The following is an 18627-nucleotide window of genomic DNA, read 5'->3' on the forward strand; positions in this document are numbered from 1 at the left end:
CCAAGGAGAGAAAATTTACCTCGTTTGGCGGTCGAAAAATCCTCCGGTGCGGCGACGGGTGGCGGCGGCCGGCTTTTCCGGTGACTGGTTCTTCTTCTCCGGCGAGGGTACTGGCGGCTAGGGTTTGGGGTTGGGTGTGGGTGAAGTTATTTATAACATTCCCCTTTTAATCTCAGCCGTTCATCACGATTTAATCTGAACCGTCCGATCGCGATAAAAATGGGAATAAATCTGGACCGTCAATCGCAATGCGATTTGGGCTGTCCGTGCGTGATTCAATCTGGGCCGTTCGCACGTGTGAGATCTGGGCCGTCCGTGCGCGTGAGATCTGGGTCGTCCGCACGCGTGAGATCTGGACCGTTCGATCGCGTACACGTGGATCGCCCACATGGCCTCCCACGTCAGCTTCCTTGCCACGCGGCGTGTTATGGTTGGCTGGGGTTGCTGACTGGACTGCTTACGTGGCACAACTTTCCTAAATTGTATTTTGACCCCCCGATTTCCGATTTTTTTTTTTTTTTCAAAAACACCCCCAAAATCTAAATTTTCACCCATTTTTTCTAAAATCAATTCCAATTAAATCCCAAAAATAATTTTACCATATTTTATCATTATTATTTTTATTAAATTAAATTAAAACCTTATAAATTAAATATTGACAAATTAAACTAAAATTCTAATATAAATTAAAATAAATTAAAAAATAAAAATAATAAATTTGAGTATTACACAAAAGATGGTTTACTTTGTCAAGAGTGAGTATTACAGGGCTTGGCTCAGAAAGGAAAGGTATATGAGATGTCTATAATAAAAAGTGATACTAATTAGAAGACATTGTGGCACATCTCAATGATATCAAAAATACAAAATTTTGTCTAGAGACTGTAAAACATCTTATAAATAAAAAATGACTAGCACCAAAAAGGATATCACTTGATCCTAGTTGAGACTAAATTTTGAATTTGCTCACAAAGATGGTAGAACATAATTTATGACAAGGTTTTGGAAAATGTTGTAGAGTATAAATTAAGTGATACATAGTAGGAAAATGGTAGACCCTTAATGTCTGCTAATGAAGCTGACAAGGTCAGGGGCCTTTATGACTACGAACAAGCAATGGAACAAGAACAACATACACCTCCAATTCCTTTACCTTTAATATAACATTCATATGCTATGCCACCAATGAGATATTTTAAACTAAATATTGTTGCATCCCTTGGTATTAGTGGTTGGATGAGATTGAGTGTGATATGCGGGGACAATAATTTTTATAGGTGTACTGAAAATTATTGTTGAAGGGGATGTTTGGAGGATATTCTAAAGAATCTATTCCAAACATAAATTTTGATGAATTTAATGTATTATTGAATGATATTGTTGAATAATTTAAGATATTTTTTATTATAAGAACTGAATGTATTATATACTCGGATGATCAATATCTTAACTAGAGAGAGCCTTTATATGTCACTGACGGATCATGACTCTAGCAACCCAACTTTATCTATTCCCTCCTCATGTAAGACGTTTGAGTTTGATTAGGGAAGGTTTTTTTTTTAGAAAATTAAATGTAGAATTACTCCAAACAATAATGTTTGACTTTAAAAGAAAGAGATATATATTTATATAACAATGAAATTTATTAATAAGAGTACCACCAAATATCAAGTTTCAAACAACAAGTCAATCCATCCTGACAAAGGATAAATACCCATAAAACCAAAACAACTCATTTAGTACTTCAACAAACCCAATCCACAAATTTATTTGCCACCTGCCATTCTCGGAAAGATTACCTTAGCAAACTCCGCAAGCTTCTCGGTCTCCGGCATCACACCTTTCACCGCTTCATGACTGCAGAAGCTCTCCGCCCATTTCGCCAGACAAGGCGTCTTGGACTCATCAATCAGCTTCAATCCATTAGCTTTCTCCATCACTCTCACCCAACCCAAATAGCATCCCAACGCAATGTCAAGGTACCCAATTTCATCTCCCCCGAAGAAAGCTTTCCCTCTGCTCATCTTCTCAAATGCTTCTTCTAACAGCACTAACCCTTCTTCCAACTGCTCGATTGTCGCTTTGTTCGCTTCTTCATCTTCCACAACACCAAGTCCTTTCAGGGATGGGGACCACTGAAATTAAACGTTAAAAAAGCTGGATTTAGAGTTTTGCGAACAAGATGTTCGATGAAATGCATTAAGAATTAAAAACCCAACCTTTTCGTCGATATAGGCTGCCCAAAATCGGTGAGTGGCACGGTCGTAGGGATCGGAGGGGAGAATGGAGGGAGCGGAGGAAGACGACCATGCTTCGTCAATGTACTCTACGATGATGAGAGACTCGCATACGGGCTTGTCACCATGGATGAGAACTGGTACTTTCTTGTGGACGGGATTGGATCGAAGAAGAAGCTCGCCTTTGGGTGCCATTGTCTCCTCCACGAACTCGTAATTTATTGATTTCAGGTTAAAAGCGATTCTTGGCCTCATCGCAAATGGACTCGGCTCCATTCCCAGCAACTTCACCTCATTCTCTGCCATGACTCCTTCTCCAGTACGTACTGATTTGCATGCACAGTAAATCAAATGCATATACGTATATATAGATGTATTGTACCTAGTAAACAGAGTTATTAATTTTTTATTGTTGTGGGGTTTATTACATTCAATGGACTGGTGACTAACTCTTTTCTCAAGATTTGGTCAAATTTTGTGGAAAACCATGATTATTGTTTCCTTTTTTAATTTCTTGATATGAAGATCCAAATTCAGTGAGAATATATTGCTTTCACATGGGCAAACCATTTTCTCAAGTATATTATTATATATAGATCACGTGGTTAATGTGTAAGCTTTTTTTTTTTTTAAAAAAAAAATATGGATTGATTAAAATACTATAAATGTATAATAAATTTAAGTTACATATATGAATTAAAATATGAAATCAATATTTATTAGCATTAACTATTTGACCAAATTTGGACACAACTCTAACTATAGAAAATTTAAAGTTATAAAATTGTCTTTATTGTCGGTATGGTGATATATAAGTTAGATATAAAAAAACTATATTTCCCAATCAATGAGATGTACCCTTTTTTTTTTTTATTATTAAAACTAGAAAGAAACTTTTGATAGAAAAATGTTAAATTGCTGAAAAAATTACACCATTTTGCATTTTTTTTTATCAGATTTATATTTATATTTATATTTTATATATTTATTTATCCTCTATATATATTTTTTTTATTTTGAATATTTTACTTTTTTTTATTAATTTCTAAACAAATACAATACCATAAATATAATTTATTTATTGTATAAGAGCGTGCTAAGTAGTTACTAAATTATTCTTAATGTTGATTAATATTTTAATGTAATATAAATATTTATCACGTGAAAAATAAATTGTATATTTTAAAAGACGTTGTGAAAGCAATTATATTTATCTTCAAAGCCATAAATCATAACTCACCCTTTTTTCATGTTCCTTAATTTTTAGAGGATGCTACGCATCATCATGCAAAGACGGAAATGCCCTCGTCTGCCCAAAAGAAACGTCTTTCTTTGTAATTTCCCAGTGGACTGTCTGGTCAAAAGCACAAGAGACAAAAAATGACTCGATCAGGCACTTTTAGCCGTCCGATCAAATCAACGATTTAGATTTATAGCCGTTGGATAAAAAAAAATGAACGTGGGCAATGTTCGGCCGCCACTAAATTTGTCATTGCATGAAGACCAAAAAATATATTGTGGCAAGTTGATTGGACGACACTAACTACATACAAAAATAAATAAACAGTGTGGGTAACATACGCCTCAATAATAAGAAAATTAATTAATTAATTCATTCATTCATTAATCATAATTATTAAGCCTTGATAAAGGGTTAAAAAAATGCCACTTGATATTTAAAAAAGAAAGAGTCTCAATTATTGAGAGTGAGATTATTCATTTTAATAATGAAAAATATTTACCCAGTTACGGTATTAAATGAGTTGCTTATAATTATTGATGTCTTTTTTAGAAAATATCAACTTTAAAGTTATCAATTTAATCACTTTTTTCACAAGTTAGAATTAAATCCAAAACCAAACCTTCATTAGTTTTTAACAGGAAGTAATTAATTTATTAAGTTAAAATTTGTCTTTAAACTATTGATTTCAAACATTTGTAATTGTATTTGTAAGTTTTTAATGGCTGTAATATTTTAGGGGACCTTTTTTCCTTTGATTGGTGTTATGTCTCATCACAACAAAATGAGTGGGCTCAAAATCTTCTTTGCAGAGCCTTCACTCTTAAATTTCAAGGCCCATTCATTTTCTCTCTTGTAAAATCTCAACTTGATAATGCTACAAACAGAATCTTAAGGGACATTTTTATTAGCAAGTGCCCATTTGTAGGCTAATTATAGTTTGTTTGTTTTTTTTTATAATTTTCTTACATTGGATTGTGAGAATTTTCTTTATGAATATCTTAGTTTTTAGTATGTTCAAAAATTCTAAAAGATGATATTTAATATAATATTTGCCCATAACAGAACTGAATTTCAAGAGTAAATTAAATTGTGAGAATTTTCTTCTTAAATTTTGTTAATGTATATGATATGTCTCTAATTGCATTGTGAACAGATTTAATTTAGGTGTATGAAAGTTTATTAAACAATATTATAAGAAAAACAAAGATATAATACAGCATTAGCCCACTATATCTGAATTCCTCACTCGTGTTAATCACTTTTCCTACTTTTCTTTCTTCATTTTTGACCGGAAACAGAAATGGATGGCATTCACATTTTTCAATTTCTTCCCGGAATTTTGAGTCTCTAACATTGTTATTGATTTTCAGTAATCCATATTTAATGTATGGCGCTTGAAGTCTTTAAAGATAAACTAAGCTATTTTATTTGGAATTCTCTATACCTGACTTTTTTCAATTGGAATTCTTTAGCTTACGCATACTCTTAATTTTAAATGCGTATACATATACACGTAACATGGAATCGTCATGTACGCAATATTTTGAATTTTCACAGCCAATAGTTTTTTAAACTTTACCCTAAAACCCAATTCAATTTAAGACTCCCTTGGTTTATAAATTTCAAACTAGAGACAGAGAGTTTGTGCCTAGCTGGAGAAAGAGAGATATGTGTACGTTGGAGAAGCGAGGCAGTGTCTTAATCCTCACGATCACCGGCTCAGGTGAGCACCGGCTAAACCCGACGCTGATCGACGCCATTCGGTCGGCTTTGAGTCGAGTCCGAGAGGAGCCAAGCTCCCCGTGTTCAGCTCTGATCACTACAGCCCAAGGAAAGTTCTTCTCCAATGGCTTCGATCTCGAATGGGCCGGATCATCTCTCTCCAAGCGCCAGCTCATGTCCGACAAGCTTTTCTCCCTCGTCACCGACCTCATTTCCCTCCCGATGCCGACCATAGCTGCTGTTTCGGGCCACGCGTCCGCCGCCGGCTTAATCCTGGCTTTAAGCCACGACTATGTGCTTATGCGGAAGGACAGGGGGTTTCTTTATATGAGCGAGATGGACATTAGACTTGTGATCCCGGACTGGTTTGTGACTGTCCTTCGGATGAAGATCGGGTCACCGAAGGTGATGCGCGAGGTGATTATGCGAGCGGCTAAGATCACGGCGACGGAGGGAGTGGAGATGAGAATCGTGGACTCAGCGCACGGTAGCGCTGAGGAGACGGTTGAGGCTGCGGTTAGATTAGGGGAGGAGTTGGTTGGGAGGAAGTGGGACGGACACGTGTACGCTCAGAATAGGCTGGCGGTGTCGAGGGAGCTGAGAGAAGCTTCGGATAGAATTACTTCTGGACCTGATGAAACAGTTGGCGGTAGCGAGGGAAATATTGGATCTAAATTGTAAGGATGGAATAGTTCTCCTGGTTATATTACACAAATGTCTTGTCAAATTGTACTTTAATTATAAATATATCTTATTTTGAAACAACAATGGAAATGTTCTTTGGTGTTACCATGTATTACCCATATAGAGACATGTACAAAACGCTCTTTATTTGCATATTTAATAGTGTCTTGGACTCACTAAGCACTACCATAGAGATGTGCAGAGACCTAACAACGGGATTTAAGGCGAAGAGACTGAGGATCTAGCCAAATTACCAAAGACATGATATGGCAACACCTGCACTTAAAATTCATGAAATCTAATCTTCATCGCTTCCTAGAGGTAGCAACACTATTTTTGGTGTACACAACAAATCCTCACGAATTACACTTTCCTTCCTCCTCCGCTTATCAATTTCATTCATTTTCCCACAAACCAAACATCATTCTATTGGTCTCCTTTATCTCCACCACTTCTCTCATCTTATCTCATCCTTTATCATTCTTTCATTTGCAGAACTTAGCATCCTCCAAATCAAGGCATAACTAAACCCATTAAACTGTTTCTCCATCAAATGGTGGCAAAACAGGGAAAGAGTATAGTCAGAGAGCTAGAGAGACCGTTTTATGCATGTGGCTTAAACAGAAGTTAGGAGGGGGATTCTAGTGCTCCTGATCTTAATAATTAAAATGTGGACATTGATTGTGGAAATAGAGAGAGAGGGAGGATAATAAGGAAGAGTTTATTTTTTTTGTTCAAAGCAATTATTTATTATTATTACAAAGAAAAAATGAAAATTAAATCAAAATGCTATCCGTGTATAATACATACATATTTATGTCAAAATTCATTCTAATTTCTTTTTGATAAAGATTATAATTTTTTATGCATCAACAGATGAAAATTGTCCTAAAAGTTTAGTATGCTAATTGAAACAATCCCACAAATATAGGTAAAACAATTATCTCACTAACAGATATATTGCAATTCAAAAGATATATAATGGTACTTCCAAAAACAATTTAAGAGAAATAACCTAATGTGCTAGGCGTATGGCCCTTTCCCAATCTTTGGGGGACTAATTGCCATGCCACAAGAAGCCATTAAGAAGCTCTTTTTGGAGGAGACATATTCCCGACAAGAGAAGTTATAGTGACAATTATAAGTATCTGTAACACTAATCCTGCAATTTACATAAACACGAGGTGACTTCATGAAAATGTTGTTATGATATAAGCATGGCAAGATGGGAAATATAGTAATACTTGAGAGGCATCATGTCTCTAGTAATTTTTAATATTTCTAATAAATTAGGAGCTTTGTGTGGTAATCAAGTAACATTGTATAATAATCATATAATATTGTTTAGTTATCTAATTACTACACAAGTCATAAATTACTTCAAAATATTAGAAAATTACTGTGAAATATGATGCCTCCAAGATACAGCTGGCAAAATATGATATAATAATCAGAAAGAGGTTATGATAGCAACCTATTACACCAGCTGCTGCAGCAAAAAGTCCCATCTTTTCATCTATTCCCCGGTCATTGCGCTTTTGGATAACCTACAGAATAGACAATAAACAGCAAAATCAGAAGACCTCGAGAAGTAATTCTATCAACTGATGCGCAATATCTATTCAGTACTTCAACAAACTCTTCCTTTTTGAAATAAAAAGGTAAAGTATATTATTCACAAGTTGGCACAAAAGGTAGTGTCACCCATGTACAAAAGATTTACAACTCAATCAGTATATGAATAAAATTTCCAAAATCTTCTATCCCCAGACTGTCATGACCCAAACACAAAGAACCTAAATAATGCAGCCATCTGTCCCTCAATTTTGATAAGTCACTCTCAATCCCTTCAAACACCCTTTGGTTCCTCTCCTTCCACACCACCTAAAAAATAGTTTGTGATATTAACTTTACAATTTTCCTCCCCCTACTTAAACCCTCCCAAGCCCACAACTCATTTTTTACATTACCTGCAATAACCCAATTAATACCGAGAATACCATACACCATTGTCCACAAGCTATAAGCCACCAGACACCATAACAGAATATGGTTACTATTTTCCTCAGCCCTTTTACACAAGAAACAACCACTCATGAAAGTATTTCCCCTTCTTTTAAGTTTGTCAATGGTCAGAATGCTTTCTCTTCCAGCATCCCACGCAAAAAATGCAACACAAGGAGGGGCTTTCACTTTCCAAATCTGTTTTGCAGGGAAATCGTTCTCCCCCGAGCCATTTCGATTAACCAAAAAATTACAAAATGGTTTAACAGTGAATCTTCCTTTCTTTTCCAGTTTCCATAATGGTGTATTCCTTTGCTCATTCAGACATGTATTTACTTGCAAGCAGCTTCAAAAAGTTTTCATATTCTTCCACTTCCCAATCATTAAGGTTTCTGCTCAACTTTATGTTCCAGCTTCTTTGATCAACTCCTTCTCTGTTCGCTTCTTCAACAGTGATGTCCTTAGAGCAAGCAAGTGTTTAAATCTGGGGGAACAGATTACTGAGCCTGCCCCCTTAACAAAATCTTCCATCTAACTATTCCTATCAACACCTCCAATGGGGTTCCAAAACTTTCACATAGTTTCTAGAGATATTTGCAGTAGAGTTATCCTACCATGCATCATCCAGAAATTCACTAGTTATACCCATAAGGTTTTTCTCCAAAAGTTCAGAAATATTAACAGAAAATATTGGATGGCGTAATTCCAAAATAAATGAAGAAAAAACATTGAGAGGAAAAAACAAGGGCCAAAAAAAAAAAAGCTTTAAGCCCCGCCTTCCATGTACAAGAATAGGTCAAAAAAAGAAGATCCATAATTCAGCTTCTTGCCTTTCAAAATACGCAAATCTTGGTCCAAGGAGGCAGGATGGTGATACTCATAGTCTGAGGACATGCCTCTTAGTACTTGCTGGCCCTAGGTACATGCCAGCTCTCAAGATTGTGCTAATACCAACTGTTGTCCCTAAACAACTATGGGAAAAGATATGTAATTTACTTCTTCATTTTATTCTATATTGTGATTTCCATTTACTCATATTGAAGATTAACTACCGCTTGAGAGATTCCCCAATTTCCCTTGCCATATGCCATGCACACTGGGTATGCTACTTATTACAAGTACCGTCTCCCCAAGCATTCGTTATTTTTGGCAACTCTAACCCCTCCCAATATTTTTCTTTAACTGATAAGAAATTATATTTTCTTTAACAACCCTTTACTAAGTTGATCTTCAGAGGGTTTTAGCAGAAAAGATCCCCGATGCCTCACCTCTCCCCTGCTTTGCGAGTGACGTGCAGGTCCAGCTACAACATAAAGATTATAATATTCATGCTTTACGATTGTAACGAACAATCTTGATTGTGATGTAATCGGACCTCAGGTGTGATGCTCACAGGACCCTAAGTCTGATGCCTAGTTACCTCTATTCTCCCCAATTTTTGATCAATTTTCTTATTTCATCCACTACTCTCATCCCATTAAAAAAATATGTCTTAAAAGACTTGAACACATCAAAATCCAAACAGACACTAATTGACACTTAAAATGCATCTTAGAGTTTCCAAATCACCCCTTACATACAACCACAAACCTCCAATCCATCTATTTTCTACTTTTATCCACCCAATAAAACCCTAAACCTAACATATTAATTCCTGAGTAGGTAGATTACCTCAATTTGTAGATGAACACAATAGGTGCATTATTGATTTGAGAATCACATAATTGATAGAAGACATTCTCATTCTAAATTCTTGACCAAGACTGAGCGAAATTGCATTTGTGGATAAATACATATCCTGATCTGACATCCAAAATATAGAATATTCTCTTCCTATCAAAACTAAACTGACCAGCTTCAGTGTACCCCACGTATCAAGAGCCAGGGTATGTCCCTACCTAACTCGGCAACAATTTTTTAGGAAAATTATAACCTAGAACAAGTCATTTTTTAAAAATATACCGCTAAGCAAGTCAATGTTATATCAAAAACAAATCTATGAAAACCCTTTAATCTTCTCTATATTTATTCTCAGCAAACTCTAGTAAAATTAAACCTTATAAACTATAAAACATAAATAACATGAAGGGCTCATGGTTACCATGTAAAATAACCTGATACCCATCAGAGGGGTACCTGTATGTAGCTGTACTACACATCCTATTAATATAGATCCACTTACCTGTAGTATTGAGTTATTTCTGACAGCAATAAGTACCGATAGAACTTGGGCAATGGATGAGCCAACCAAGCAAATTATCAAAAGATTTATCCGGTTCCATCTTCGACCTTCGACACAGGGTACAGATAATCTAATAAAACTGATGAAAACAAGCTGGAAGTTGTGGGAAAATATTTTATTAAAGCTGTTAAAAGAAAGGGGGGATCCAGTAAGTTACCTATTTCCCCTATAAGCAAAGAAATAGCGCCAAGAGCAGCATATGAAATTGCAAATATACTGGGGCTCTCCTCCTTCAATATTGGTAGAAGTGCATGAAAGAGTGAAGACATATACACAAGTGTCTGCAAGAAGAAGATTAAAAGTTCATCAAAGGACCTTTACCAAAAGAAGAAGTTCACAAAAGGACAAGAGACTAAAGGCTGTTGAATTTATTCATACATAGTGGCAAAAAGATCGACTAACAGTCAACCTCTGTATCTAAGTGAGGATTTGGGGGACCTTATTGATGTTTTGTTAAACTTGAAAATCTTTGTATACAGGTTGCACCTTTTTTATTTTTTTTAAAAAAGATATAATGGTAGAAAGAAAACTGAAACAAACTATAAACCTTTAGTCCGAATGCTACTAATTAACAAGTGGAAGTGGTATGTACTTAATCTATTCCGAGGGAGAATTCTACTTTTATGTTACCTGAACTGGTAAAATTTGGGAAGCAAAGCAGTTGAACCACGACTTTAATTTTATGACTCACTACACGAAACTAGACATCACAGTTCTTCTGAGTATTAACTAGCCATGATAGTTCGTGAATGCAAATTAGATAAAGAAAAATTGAAACGAGTGCACATACTTTGTAGATGCATTTTAACTGTTTAAGGAGCATTATGTTTACCAGCAAAATGACCAGAGTACGGAGTCGCTGCTTCCCTATAGCCACTTTCGTATAACCTAATGAGGTGGTCACATAAAACCGAAACGAAAAAAATGCTATCACTGATTGTGAAAACTGATAAAATAGAGCTCCATTACTTGATGTGACCATTCAGAATTACGCACGGAAAAAAAAACTAGCAGTTTAATTGATAGATACAACTGGAAAAAATATGATATTTCAAACGATCACTTACGGGATTCAACTACCATTCGATACGAGAAGTCAGATCCATCGGTTCCTGTGGGTCTACCTGATGCATTTCTTCTTTGCTGCATTTTTTGATCTTGATCTTCTTCTTTACTCTTGTTTCAGCTACTGGTTAGGCAGATAACTTGGAGAGGAAATCGTAGTGTGCCTCAATAAAAAAAGATTCAGCACTTAGCAACGGGGGAATTTGGGTGGATATAGTGAAGAATCGATGATGTAAGCTCTCGATCAGAGCCGAAACAGGTGAAATTGTGATAGAGGTGAGCACGGTTAGTCGGTGAAGAACAAGAAATAAAAAGTTTCTGGAAGCTTCGTTGTGATCAAACTGGCATTTAGAGGGGAGAAACTGATTGTGATTTTGTTAACGGATGGTTATTTGGGGGAGGCATGTGATAGCTCGACAGATGAATCAGTTGGAGATGGTGAGTGATAGCGGAATAGTCGACGCGGTGACTGTCCGTGTTTGGATGAAGAGAAGAAGCTCTGGTAGAAAGGAAAGAAAAAATGAAAAAGCACAATGAAGTGAGGCTCCGGTGCTTCGGAGCAGCGGGGAAGAAGAATGAAATTTGGGGTGTTTTGCGGGTTTGAATTGACGGGAATGAAAACGGAAACGAAGACGTTACCCCTTTTTTTCTTTAACCAAACGTTTATTGTAATTCTTAAAACTAGTAATGTCCCTTTTCAAAAAAAAAAAAAAGGTTTGTAAATTTTTTATAAAAATTTTTATATGGAATTTAAATTAATTTATTATTTTAAATTTAATATTTTTAAAATTTATTAAATTTAGATGTCCTTTATTTTTTTATTTTTAAGAGTTTTAGTAATCTTATTAAAATAAAATTCACAATTTCTTACACCTTCATTTTTCATAGTATAATTTTAATATAATATTATCTCAACAATATTATATTATTAATTATAATTATTGATGATCTACTTATAAATAAATTAATTATATAAATATTACATTGATGCATAAAATTAAATTAATGTATAAAATTATTGATAATAAAATATTATTTTATTTTTCATGTAACGATATTTCATATTTATTTATTTAAATATTTATCATATTATTAATTTATATATAATAAAATATAAGACAAATAATAGATGAACTTGACATATTGATAAACATGTAAGTAAATTTAGAAAAATATGAATAAAATGTGAGTTTGATAACTTAATAAAAAATCAACTAGTGTAAGGGACAACATGAGTAGTTAATAAATTAAATACCATAAATAATTAGCGATATTATAATACTTTAAAGAAAATAATAAAATATAAAGTAGTTAACTTGATAAAAATGATAAGTACACAAGTAATGTGACAAAATTTTTATAAAAATATTTGTATTTTAATTAATTTTTTTTATATCATTTATTATTCATTGTCACTTATTATCATATATATGTTCAAATTTTATACACATACTTAATAATTTAATTGCAAAATAAATTCGTTGTTCTTATTTGTTCATATTATTATTATCATTTTTGATAACCTGATTAAAAAAATGTGAACTTCACCATTATTCAAACATACTGTACATATTAATTAATAAATATATTTGCACAATAAACTATTTTTATCTTGGCCAAATAGACTTTAAATATTAAAAAATTGAACAACCCAATTCCTCCCCCCTCTTGAATTATCTGAATCTCGGGCCAACATTTACATGAAGCTGGTTTGATGTAAAAGAAGGAAATAGACTTCTAATCTATAATTGGAACAACAAAATTTTTTATATATTTTATTTTGTACTCAATTTAATTAAGCAAAATTAAAATTTTATTTAAAAATAATAAAAAATGATTTACAATAAAATAAATAAATAATATACTTTAAATTACTAAAATAACCTCCAAGGCATATACCTAATATCTCAAAATTTATAGTACCATATTAATATTAATTTAGATTAATTAGATGCCACTTATGCACTTTTTAAAGTCTTAAATAGTTAAAATTCGCACCCCCACTTAACTAAAAAGTGACAAAATTAGCGCTTGACAGCTCAGCCCATTTCTCTCTCTCTCTCTCCCCCACCGAATAGCCTAAACCACATACAGCTAATAAATACTCCCAGTAGTCACTGCTCTCCGCGAAGTTTAAGAATTTCCACATCTACTATGCACAACCCATCTCTGTCATCCAAACACCCCTTTTAATTTTGCACAACACTCCTACACTCTCTCCCTTTCTCTCACAACGCTTCCACTTTTCTTTCTCCTCGTTCAAATGTAGAGAGAAAATTATACTGTCAACATACGAATCCCAGCTTCTGCTTCTTCTTTTTTTTGCACAGACCGAGAAGCGGAGAGAGACAGAGAGAGAGAGAGAGTAATTGGGATTTAACTAAACTAATGTCTTCTACCTATAGTCCATGTCGGAGCCCTGGGAGCTCCCGGTTGCAGCATCTGGGCGTTGGAGGGGTCTCGAGGTTGAGATCTTCCTCGCTCAAGAAGCCGCCTGAGCCGTTGCGCCGAGCCGTCGCCGATTGTCTCTCGTCGTCGGCTTCTTCGGGCAGCTCGATACAGGGGAGTCCTTCCTTGGTCGTATCTGAAGCTGCCAGGACTCTTCGGGTGCGTAATTGTTTGTTTTGTTTATGTTAATTTCCGGTTGTTTTTTCGTTTAGATCTTTTGATTGTGTTTTCGATGTTTTGGAAGTGTACCTTGTTTGGATTTGAGTGCCCGGGTTTTCCGGTTTAAGTTTGAATTCGGGTATCTTGGTTTTGGATTGTTTTGCCTTGTTTCATCACCGTGAAACGGAGAGAAAATTATTTTATGGCTTATTAACTGTGTGCTGAATTCAACGGAAATGATCAACAGGGCTTATTTGATCAGATGAGTAGGAAAAACTCTGGGATTAGAGAATTCGATTATGATAATTTTCATACATTTGCTATGCCAACCAAAATGGAGCACTATTCTTAAATAGTCTCTAGTAGGTGAAATTGTGTGATATTTCTGGCATCATTTTATTGATTAAATATGGTGGACTGGATCTGCAGTTAGTGCTGCGCTTGTATGTAACAGATATGCTGTAATTGTAATAGTTAGGAAGTAAACCATTCGGATTAATGAGATCATCCAGACAGGAGTAAGTATTTGTTTAGGAATTAATGTGGGATTTATTTGGCACTATACAAGACTAAATTTATTCTTGGGTTTCTGATTTTTTGGTTATTGATCTTGATAAAACTACCGTGTAAGCCAAAAATTGCTGCTTCTAACTCTTGATGGCAGGTTGCACTTATCTTATACTGAGTTATTTTCGATAGACTTATTTAATAATTTCTCATGATAATGATACAAGATTTTTGAATATGATTTTAGTGGAATTTCTTATCCTTGGAGAAAATGTACTATGCCGTTAATTATATGCACTAGCATCCTCAACTTAACAGAAGGGAACAGATATTTTTGAACATGCTGTAGTAAGAAATTTTTGAAATTTGCCCTTCCATTGTACCATTTTCACTTGGATGTCAAATGAAGCCATCTTTGTTCAGTTGCCTTTTTTGGTTTCAAAGCCTCAATTAGTGGAGTAATCTAATATTTCAGAGCACACAACGTAGTGTGAAGTAAACTTCCAATTCACCTCCATCTATTGCCCCCTTCAATCAAACAACTGTCTACAATTTGTCTTTCATGGTGCGGGTGAACTCTAATAGATCAGACCTTTACTTTCTGAGAATTTTGTCTTCACATATCAATGCATATTTTGATTTGAAAAGAAGTATAATTAGGAAATTTCTTCATTCAAATTACACTGTGCTTTTTCCAGGAGGGGTTATGGTATTTACTTTAAGACCTTACCATTTATTAATGGTTACAGGACTATCTGGCAGCGTCAACAACGACTGACCTGGCCTATAGTGTAATTTTAGAGCACACCATCGCAGAGAGGGAGCGCAGGTAATTATTTGCTTGTTACCTTATTGTTTATGTGGCATGCTACATTCAATTAGGAAATTTTGCTTATTTAGTTGGTAATCAGTTTGAGTTTTGAACTAGAGGCATAATTTTCAAGTGCAATAACTGCATTTGAGATAGTATTATGTTTTTAAGATGTCCCCGAAGGGACATTATGTTAGGCCATAGAATTCATAAATTAAAGCAGTGTAATTAGTTTTCAGTTACAGACATGGTATATGACATCACGAAATGCATAAATGGCGGATCTCTATCTAGCATGATTATGAGAACCATGGTGGGAAAAATAAGTGAGCTATTGATGCCATTTGACATGCACCTCATTTTTATATTTTCTGCAGTTGTGCACACTGCCATTCACAATTTAAATAATTTTTTTGGAATGACCTGAAACTTAGTACGCGTGCTGCTCGGATTACTTAATTTTACTTAACAAGTGTTGGAAAGAAAACTATATAGAGTGTTGTAAAACCAGAAATTTAGTCTCGTATTGAATTAGAACAGAGCATGTTGTGAAATCTACTCATATGGAATTAACACTCAGATCTGAAGTAAAAGCAAAAAGGTAAGAATAAGTGGAATCTTGCCATGGTTCGACAATGTATCCACATTGATAAGAGCCACTTGGAGAGTTACCTTTTGAAAGTCAATGCTAAAATGGGGCTTTCTTTTAAAAATTAGAATAATACTCCCTGTAATAGGAAAAAAATCTAGCTTAAAGAAAGTGAAAGTGGGAGAGAGAATGAAAACAATAATTTTTTCCGTGGTTTGGTAAAGTGCCTATTCCATAGAGTTGCCTGTGCAAATTTTCACCGTTGAATAATTCTGTCTTACAAGTAGGATTTTCCCATTAATCAGAGGAGAGGAATTCCCAGTAAAAGAGGAATTTTTCGGTTGTTGGGATACTAAGGTCAGAAACCTGTGAATTTTTCGGTTTTGAGCTATGCTCAAGGAAAAGCTAAGTACCAACTTGTGAGGTGGCGGCTTCCAAAATGGCGAACTTTCTTTTGGAAGTCTTGTATAAATTTCTGGTCTCCCTGCTGGTAAAGTATGAAGTGCTAATTAATATTTAACTCACCAACTATTGCATAATATATATTCACTTATGTATGTCTTCATCATCTTGGATCAGAATTATTAAGATATGTAGCAATTTAGTATATTCAAATTTGTTTATTAGCGCTCGTAACAGGAGAGCACAGATAAAGCTCATGCACTTGCAATCTGTCATTCGTGGTGTCATGACGAATTGTTTTGCTACTTATATTTATGTGGGATCTGGTTGTGTTTCTTGTAACAATTCACTGTGTCTTTATTTTTTCCTTGACAGAAATATTATTTCTTTTTCATTAAGCATTGGTTTAGAATAATATTGATATTTTAAATCATTTGCTGCTTACATGGTTTATTAATTTGCTGCAGCCCGGCAGTTGTTTCGAGGTGTGTGGCACTTTTGAAGCGTTACCTTTTACGGTATGCTTTTCTTGCAATATGCTCTAATTCTTTTTTGGCTTTTGCTTCAATAAATTATATTCCAGTAGTGGATAATAAATTGTTGCATTTCACCTTCTAACCATGAAAATTAAGTTAGGATTTTAGTTGAACCTTTTTACCGTTCTGGCATATATATGCATATCCATACCCCGAACAGCCACAAAGTTTAGGGGCCCATTGAAAGGGATCGAATGGATGCAGTATGCTTCGGACCTATTTAGCTTGTGATGGTGGTCTGATGAGCAGAGATCACATCCTGTGTTGTCTACGATTTCTATGGATTCATTCATTTTTCATTCTTTATCCAAACAGAATATTTTGTCTGATTTTTTATTATTTCAAGAGAGGTTCTGTTCTAATTGAGTTAAATCTCTCAAAGAACAGGAAAATCCTAGTTATTTCGAGAGAGGTTCTGTTCTAATTTTTGTCTGATTTTTTATGTGACTTCTTAATATTTTGAGAGAGGTTCTATTCTTTTCTTTGTATAAAAGAAGAAATTTTGTTTGTGAAGGAAAGAAGAACTAAGAATACAACATCCTCCTCAAAATTGCCAAAAATAAAGAAATTCAAACAAATAACACTCTAGCCGCTAGAGATAAAAGCTTCCCAGTTTCGATGGAGCTTTTTTTTTTTTTTGTTGAAATAACAGTTTTGATGGAGGTTAGTTATGCTAATTTTGGAATAGTATCCATGTGACTTAAGTCATAATGTAGCCCAAAAAAAGTTGCCTTATCCCACAGCTCTTGGATGGTGTAGCCTGGTCGTTAAAAATCCAATGATTCCTTGCAAGCCGAATGCTCTATAACCCAGAAAAAAGTGCCCCTCTTTAGAGGGCTTTAGTCTTAATAACCACTCCCTCCCACTTAAGGGAACAGCTCATGAAACTCTTTCGTGGGAGGGGTCACCCAATAATACCAAAAGCCTTCAGCAACTTTTTGCAGAAATTCCAAGATGTATGACAGTGTAAGAAGACGTGCGAGTGCGTCTCTCCCCATGCAAAGCAAATCACACATATATCTAGAGACAAGGCTCGGTGAGGTCGGCGAACTCGGAGCATCTTGTAGAACTAAAAAAACTCCAGTTCTGCTTCTATCTTCATTTAATAATTAACTTTCCATTGAAAGAATTGTTACCAAAATTATCATGTTATAATAACAGTGTGTTTGGACGCCCATGTTATTATGAAAAAAAAGTTTGTCACATTGTAAAGACAAAGCCTGGCCTTAAGGTACTTTAAAGACTAATTGCAAACCATTATTTGTTAAAATTTATTTTGACAAGTTGGATTATCTTCTTCCTGAATTTAATTGTTTGCTTATGTTGTATGGATGTCTTGGTGCTTACCAAGAGTTACCTGATATTGTTGCTTCCTCAGAATAACTGTTGATGGGAACTGCAATGGCTGGTTATCTTTCAATTAAAATAAGTTTTCCAGAACCATTGGTAGTGTCTGAACTTCAGCATGTCACATGTAGTAGCAGATACATCACGCGTATGGGTGTGACTACTTTTTAAAAATATGCATCCAAGAAAGATAACAAGGGTGGGAGTTAGAGATTTGTTCTATTAGGTTTTACCCATCTATAGAGTAAAAGCCAAATTTGAAATGCTAGTGTGGCCCATATGCTGCCTGCTAGCTCTATCACTGAACAGAGATGATGTTTTATAGTCACTTGAAATGTTTAGTGAAGTTTTTTCCAAGTTCCAAAAAAAATATTTTTCTGAAAAAAAAGAAAAAAAAATCGTTTGAATGTCCAAACTTATTGGGGAGATGAAATATAACTGAGGTGTATCAAAAATTGATTTTCTGTTTGATGATTTTACACGTCAGTTATATCAAATTCTGTTGGATTTTGGAGGATAATGGTTTTGATTATGTCTGCTAGACTTATTGGGAGGTGTCAAATATAACCGAAGTGTATCAGAAAGTTAACTGGGGCAAGATAAGGATACCATCTGGCCCTTTTTTTCACGC

The 18627-nt window shown here is 34.8% G+C and overlaps 4 protein-coding genes across 4 annotated transcripts in view; 2 read left to right on the plus strand and 2 right to left on the minus strand.

Annotated features, from left to right (window-relative positions):
• Window positions 1–1624: 1624 nt before the first annotated feature.
• Window positions 1625–2705, minus strand: LOC110824152 (glutathione S-transferase U17-like). The gene is made up of 2 exons (XM_022054710.2): window positions 2220–2705; window positions 1625–2135 (listed from the first exon to the last, which is right to left on the minus strand). The coding sequence occupies exons 1-2, from the start codon at window positions 2592–2594 to the stop codon at window positions 1767–1769; spliced, it is 744 nt and encodes a 247-aa protein (XP_021910402.1). The 5' UTR covers window positions 2595–2705; the 3' UTR covers window positions 1625–1766.
• A 2330-nt stretch (window positions 2706–5035) lies between these two features.
• On the plus strand, window positions 5036–5970 carry ECI1 (delta(3), delta(2)-enoyl CoA isomerase 1). The gene has a single exon (XM_022054734.2). It carries the CDS (start codon window positions 5149–5151, stop codon window positions 5881–5883), a length of 735 nt encoding a protein of 244 aa, XP_021910426.1. The 5' UTR covers window positions 5036–5148; the 3' UTR covers window positions 5884–5970.
• Window positions 5971–6769: 799 nt separating this feature from the next.
• On the minus strand, window positions 6770–11848 carry LOC110824245 (jagunal-like protein). Its single transcript, XM_022054820.2, has 6 exons — window positions 11200–11848; window positions 10965–11020; window positions 10290–10413; window positions 10073–10179; window positions 7361–7433; window positions 6770–7048 (listed from the first exon to the last, which is right to left on the minus strand). Exons 1-6 carry the CDS (start codon window positions 11279–11281, stop codon window positions 6969–6971), a joined length of 522 nt encoding a protein of 173 aa, XP_021910512.2. The 5' UTR covers window positions 11282–11848; the 3' UTR covers window positions 6770–6968.
• A 1472-nt stretch (window positions 11849–13320) lies between these two features.
• LOC110810757 (uncharacterized) overlaps window positions 13321–18627 on the plus strand; it is a 30889-nt gene continuing 25582 nt past the window's right edge. The window contains exons 1-3 of the mRNA XM_088212937.1: window positions 13321–13804; window positions 15061–15140; window positions 16581–16631. Of these exons, the coding sequence (XP_088069063.1) occupies window positions 13586–13804; window positions 15061–15140; window positions 16581–16631 (350 nt within the window). The 5' untranslated portion in view covers window positions 13321–13585. The remainder of the gene's footprint in view (window positions 13805–15060; window positions 15141–16580; window positions 16632–18627) is intronic.

Source organism: Carica papaya, chromosome 2 (genome assembly GCF_054855325.1).
Source record: "Carica papaya isolate Zhongbai chromosome 2, ASM5485532v1, whole genome shotgun sequence".
Taxonomy (NCBI): domain Eukaryota; kingdom Viridiplantae; phylum Streptophyta; class Magnoliopsida; order Brassicales; family Caricaceae; genus Carica; species Carica papaya.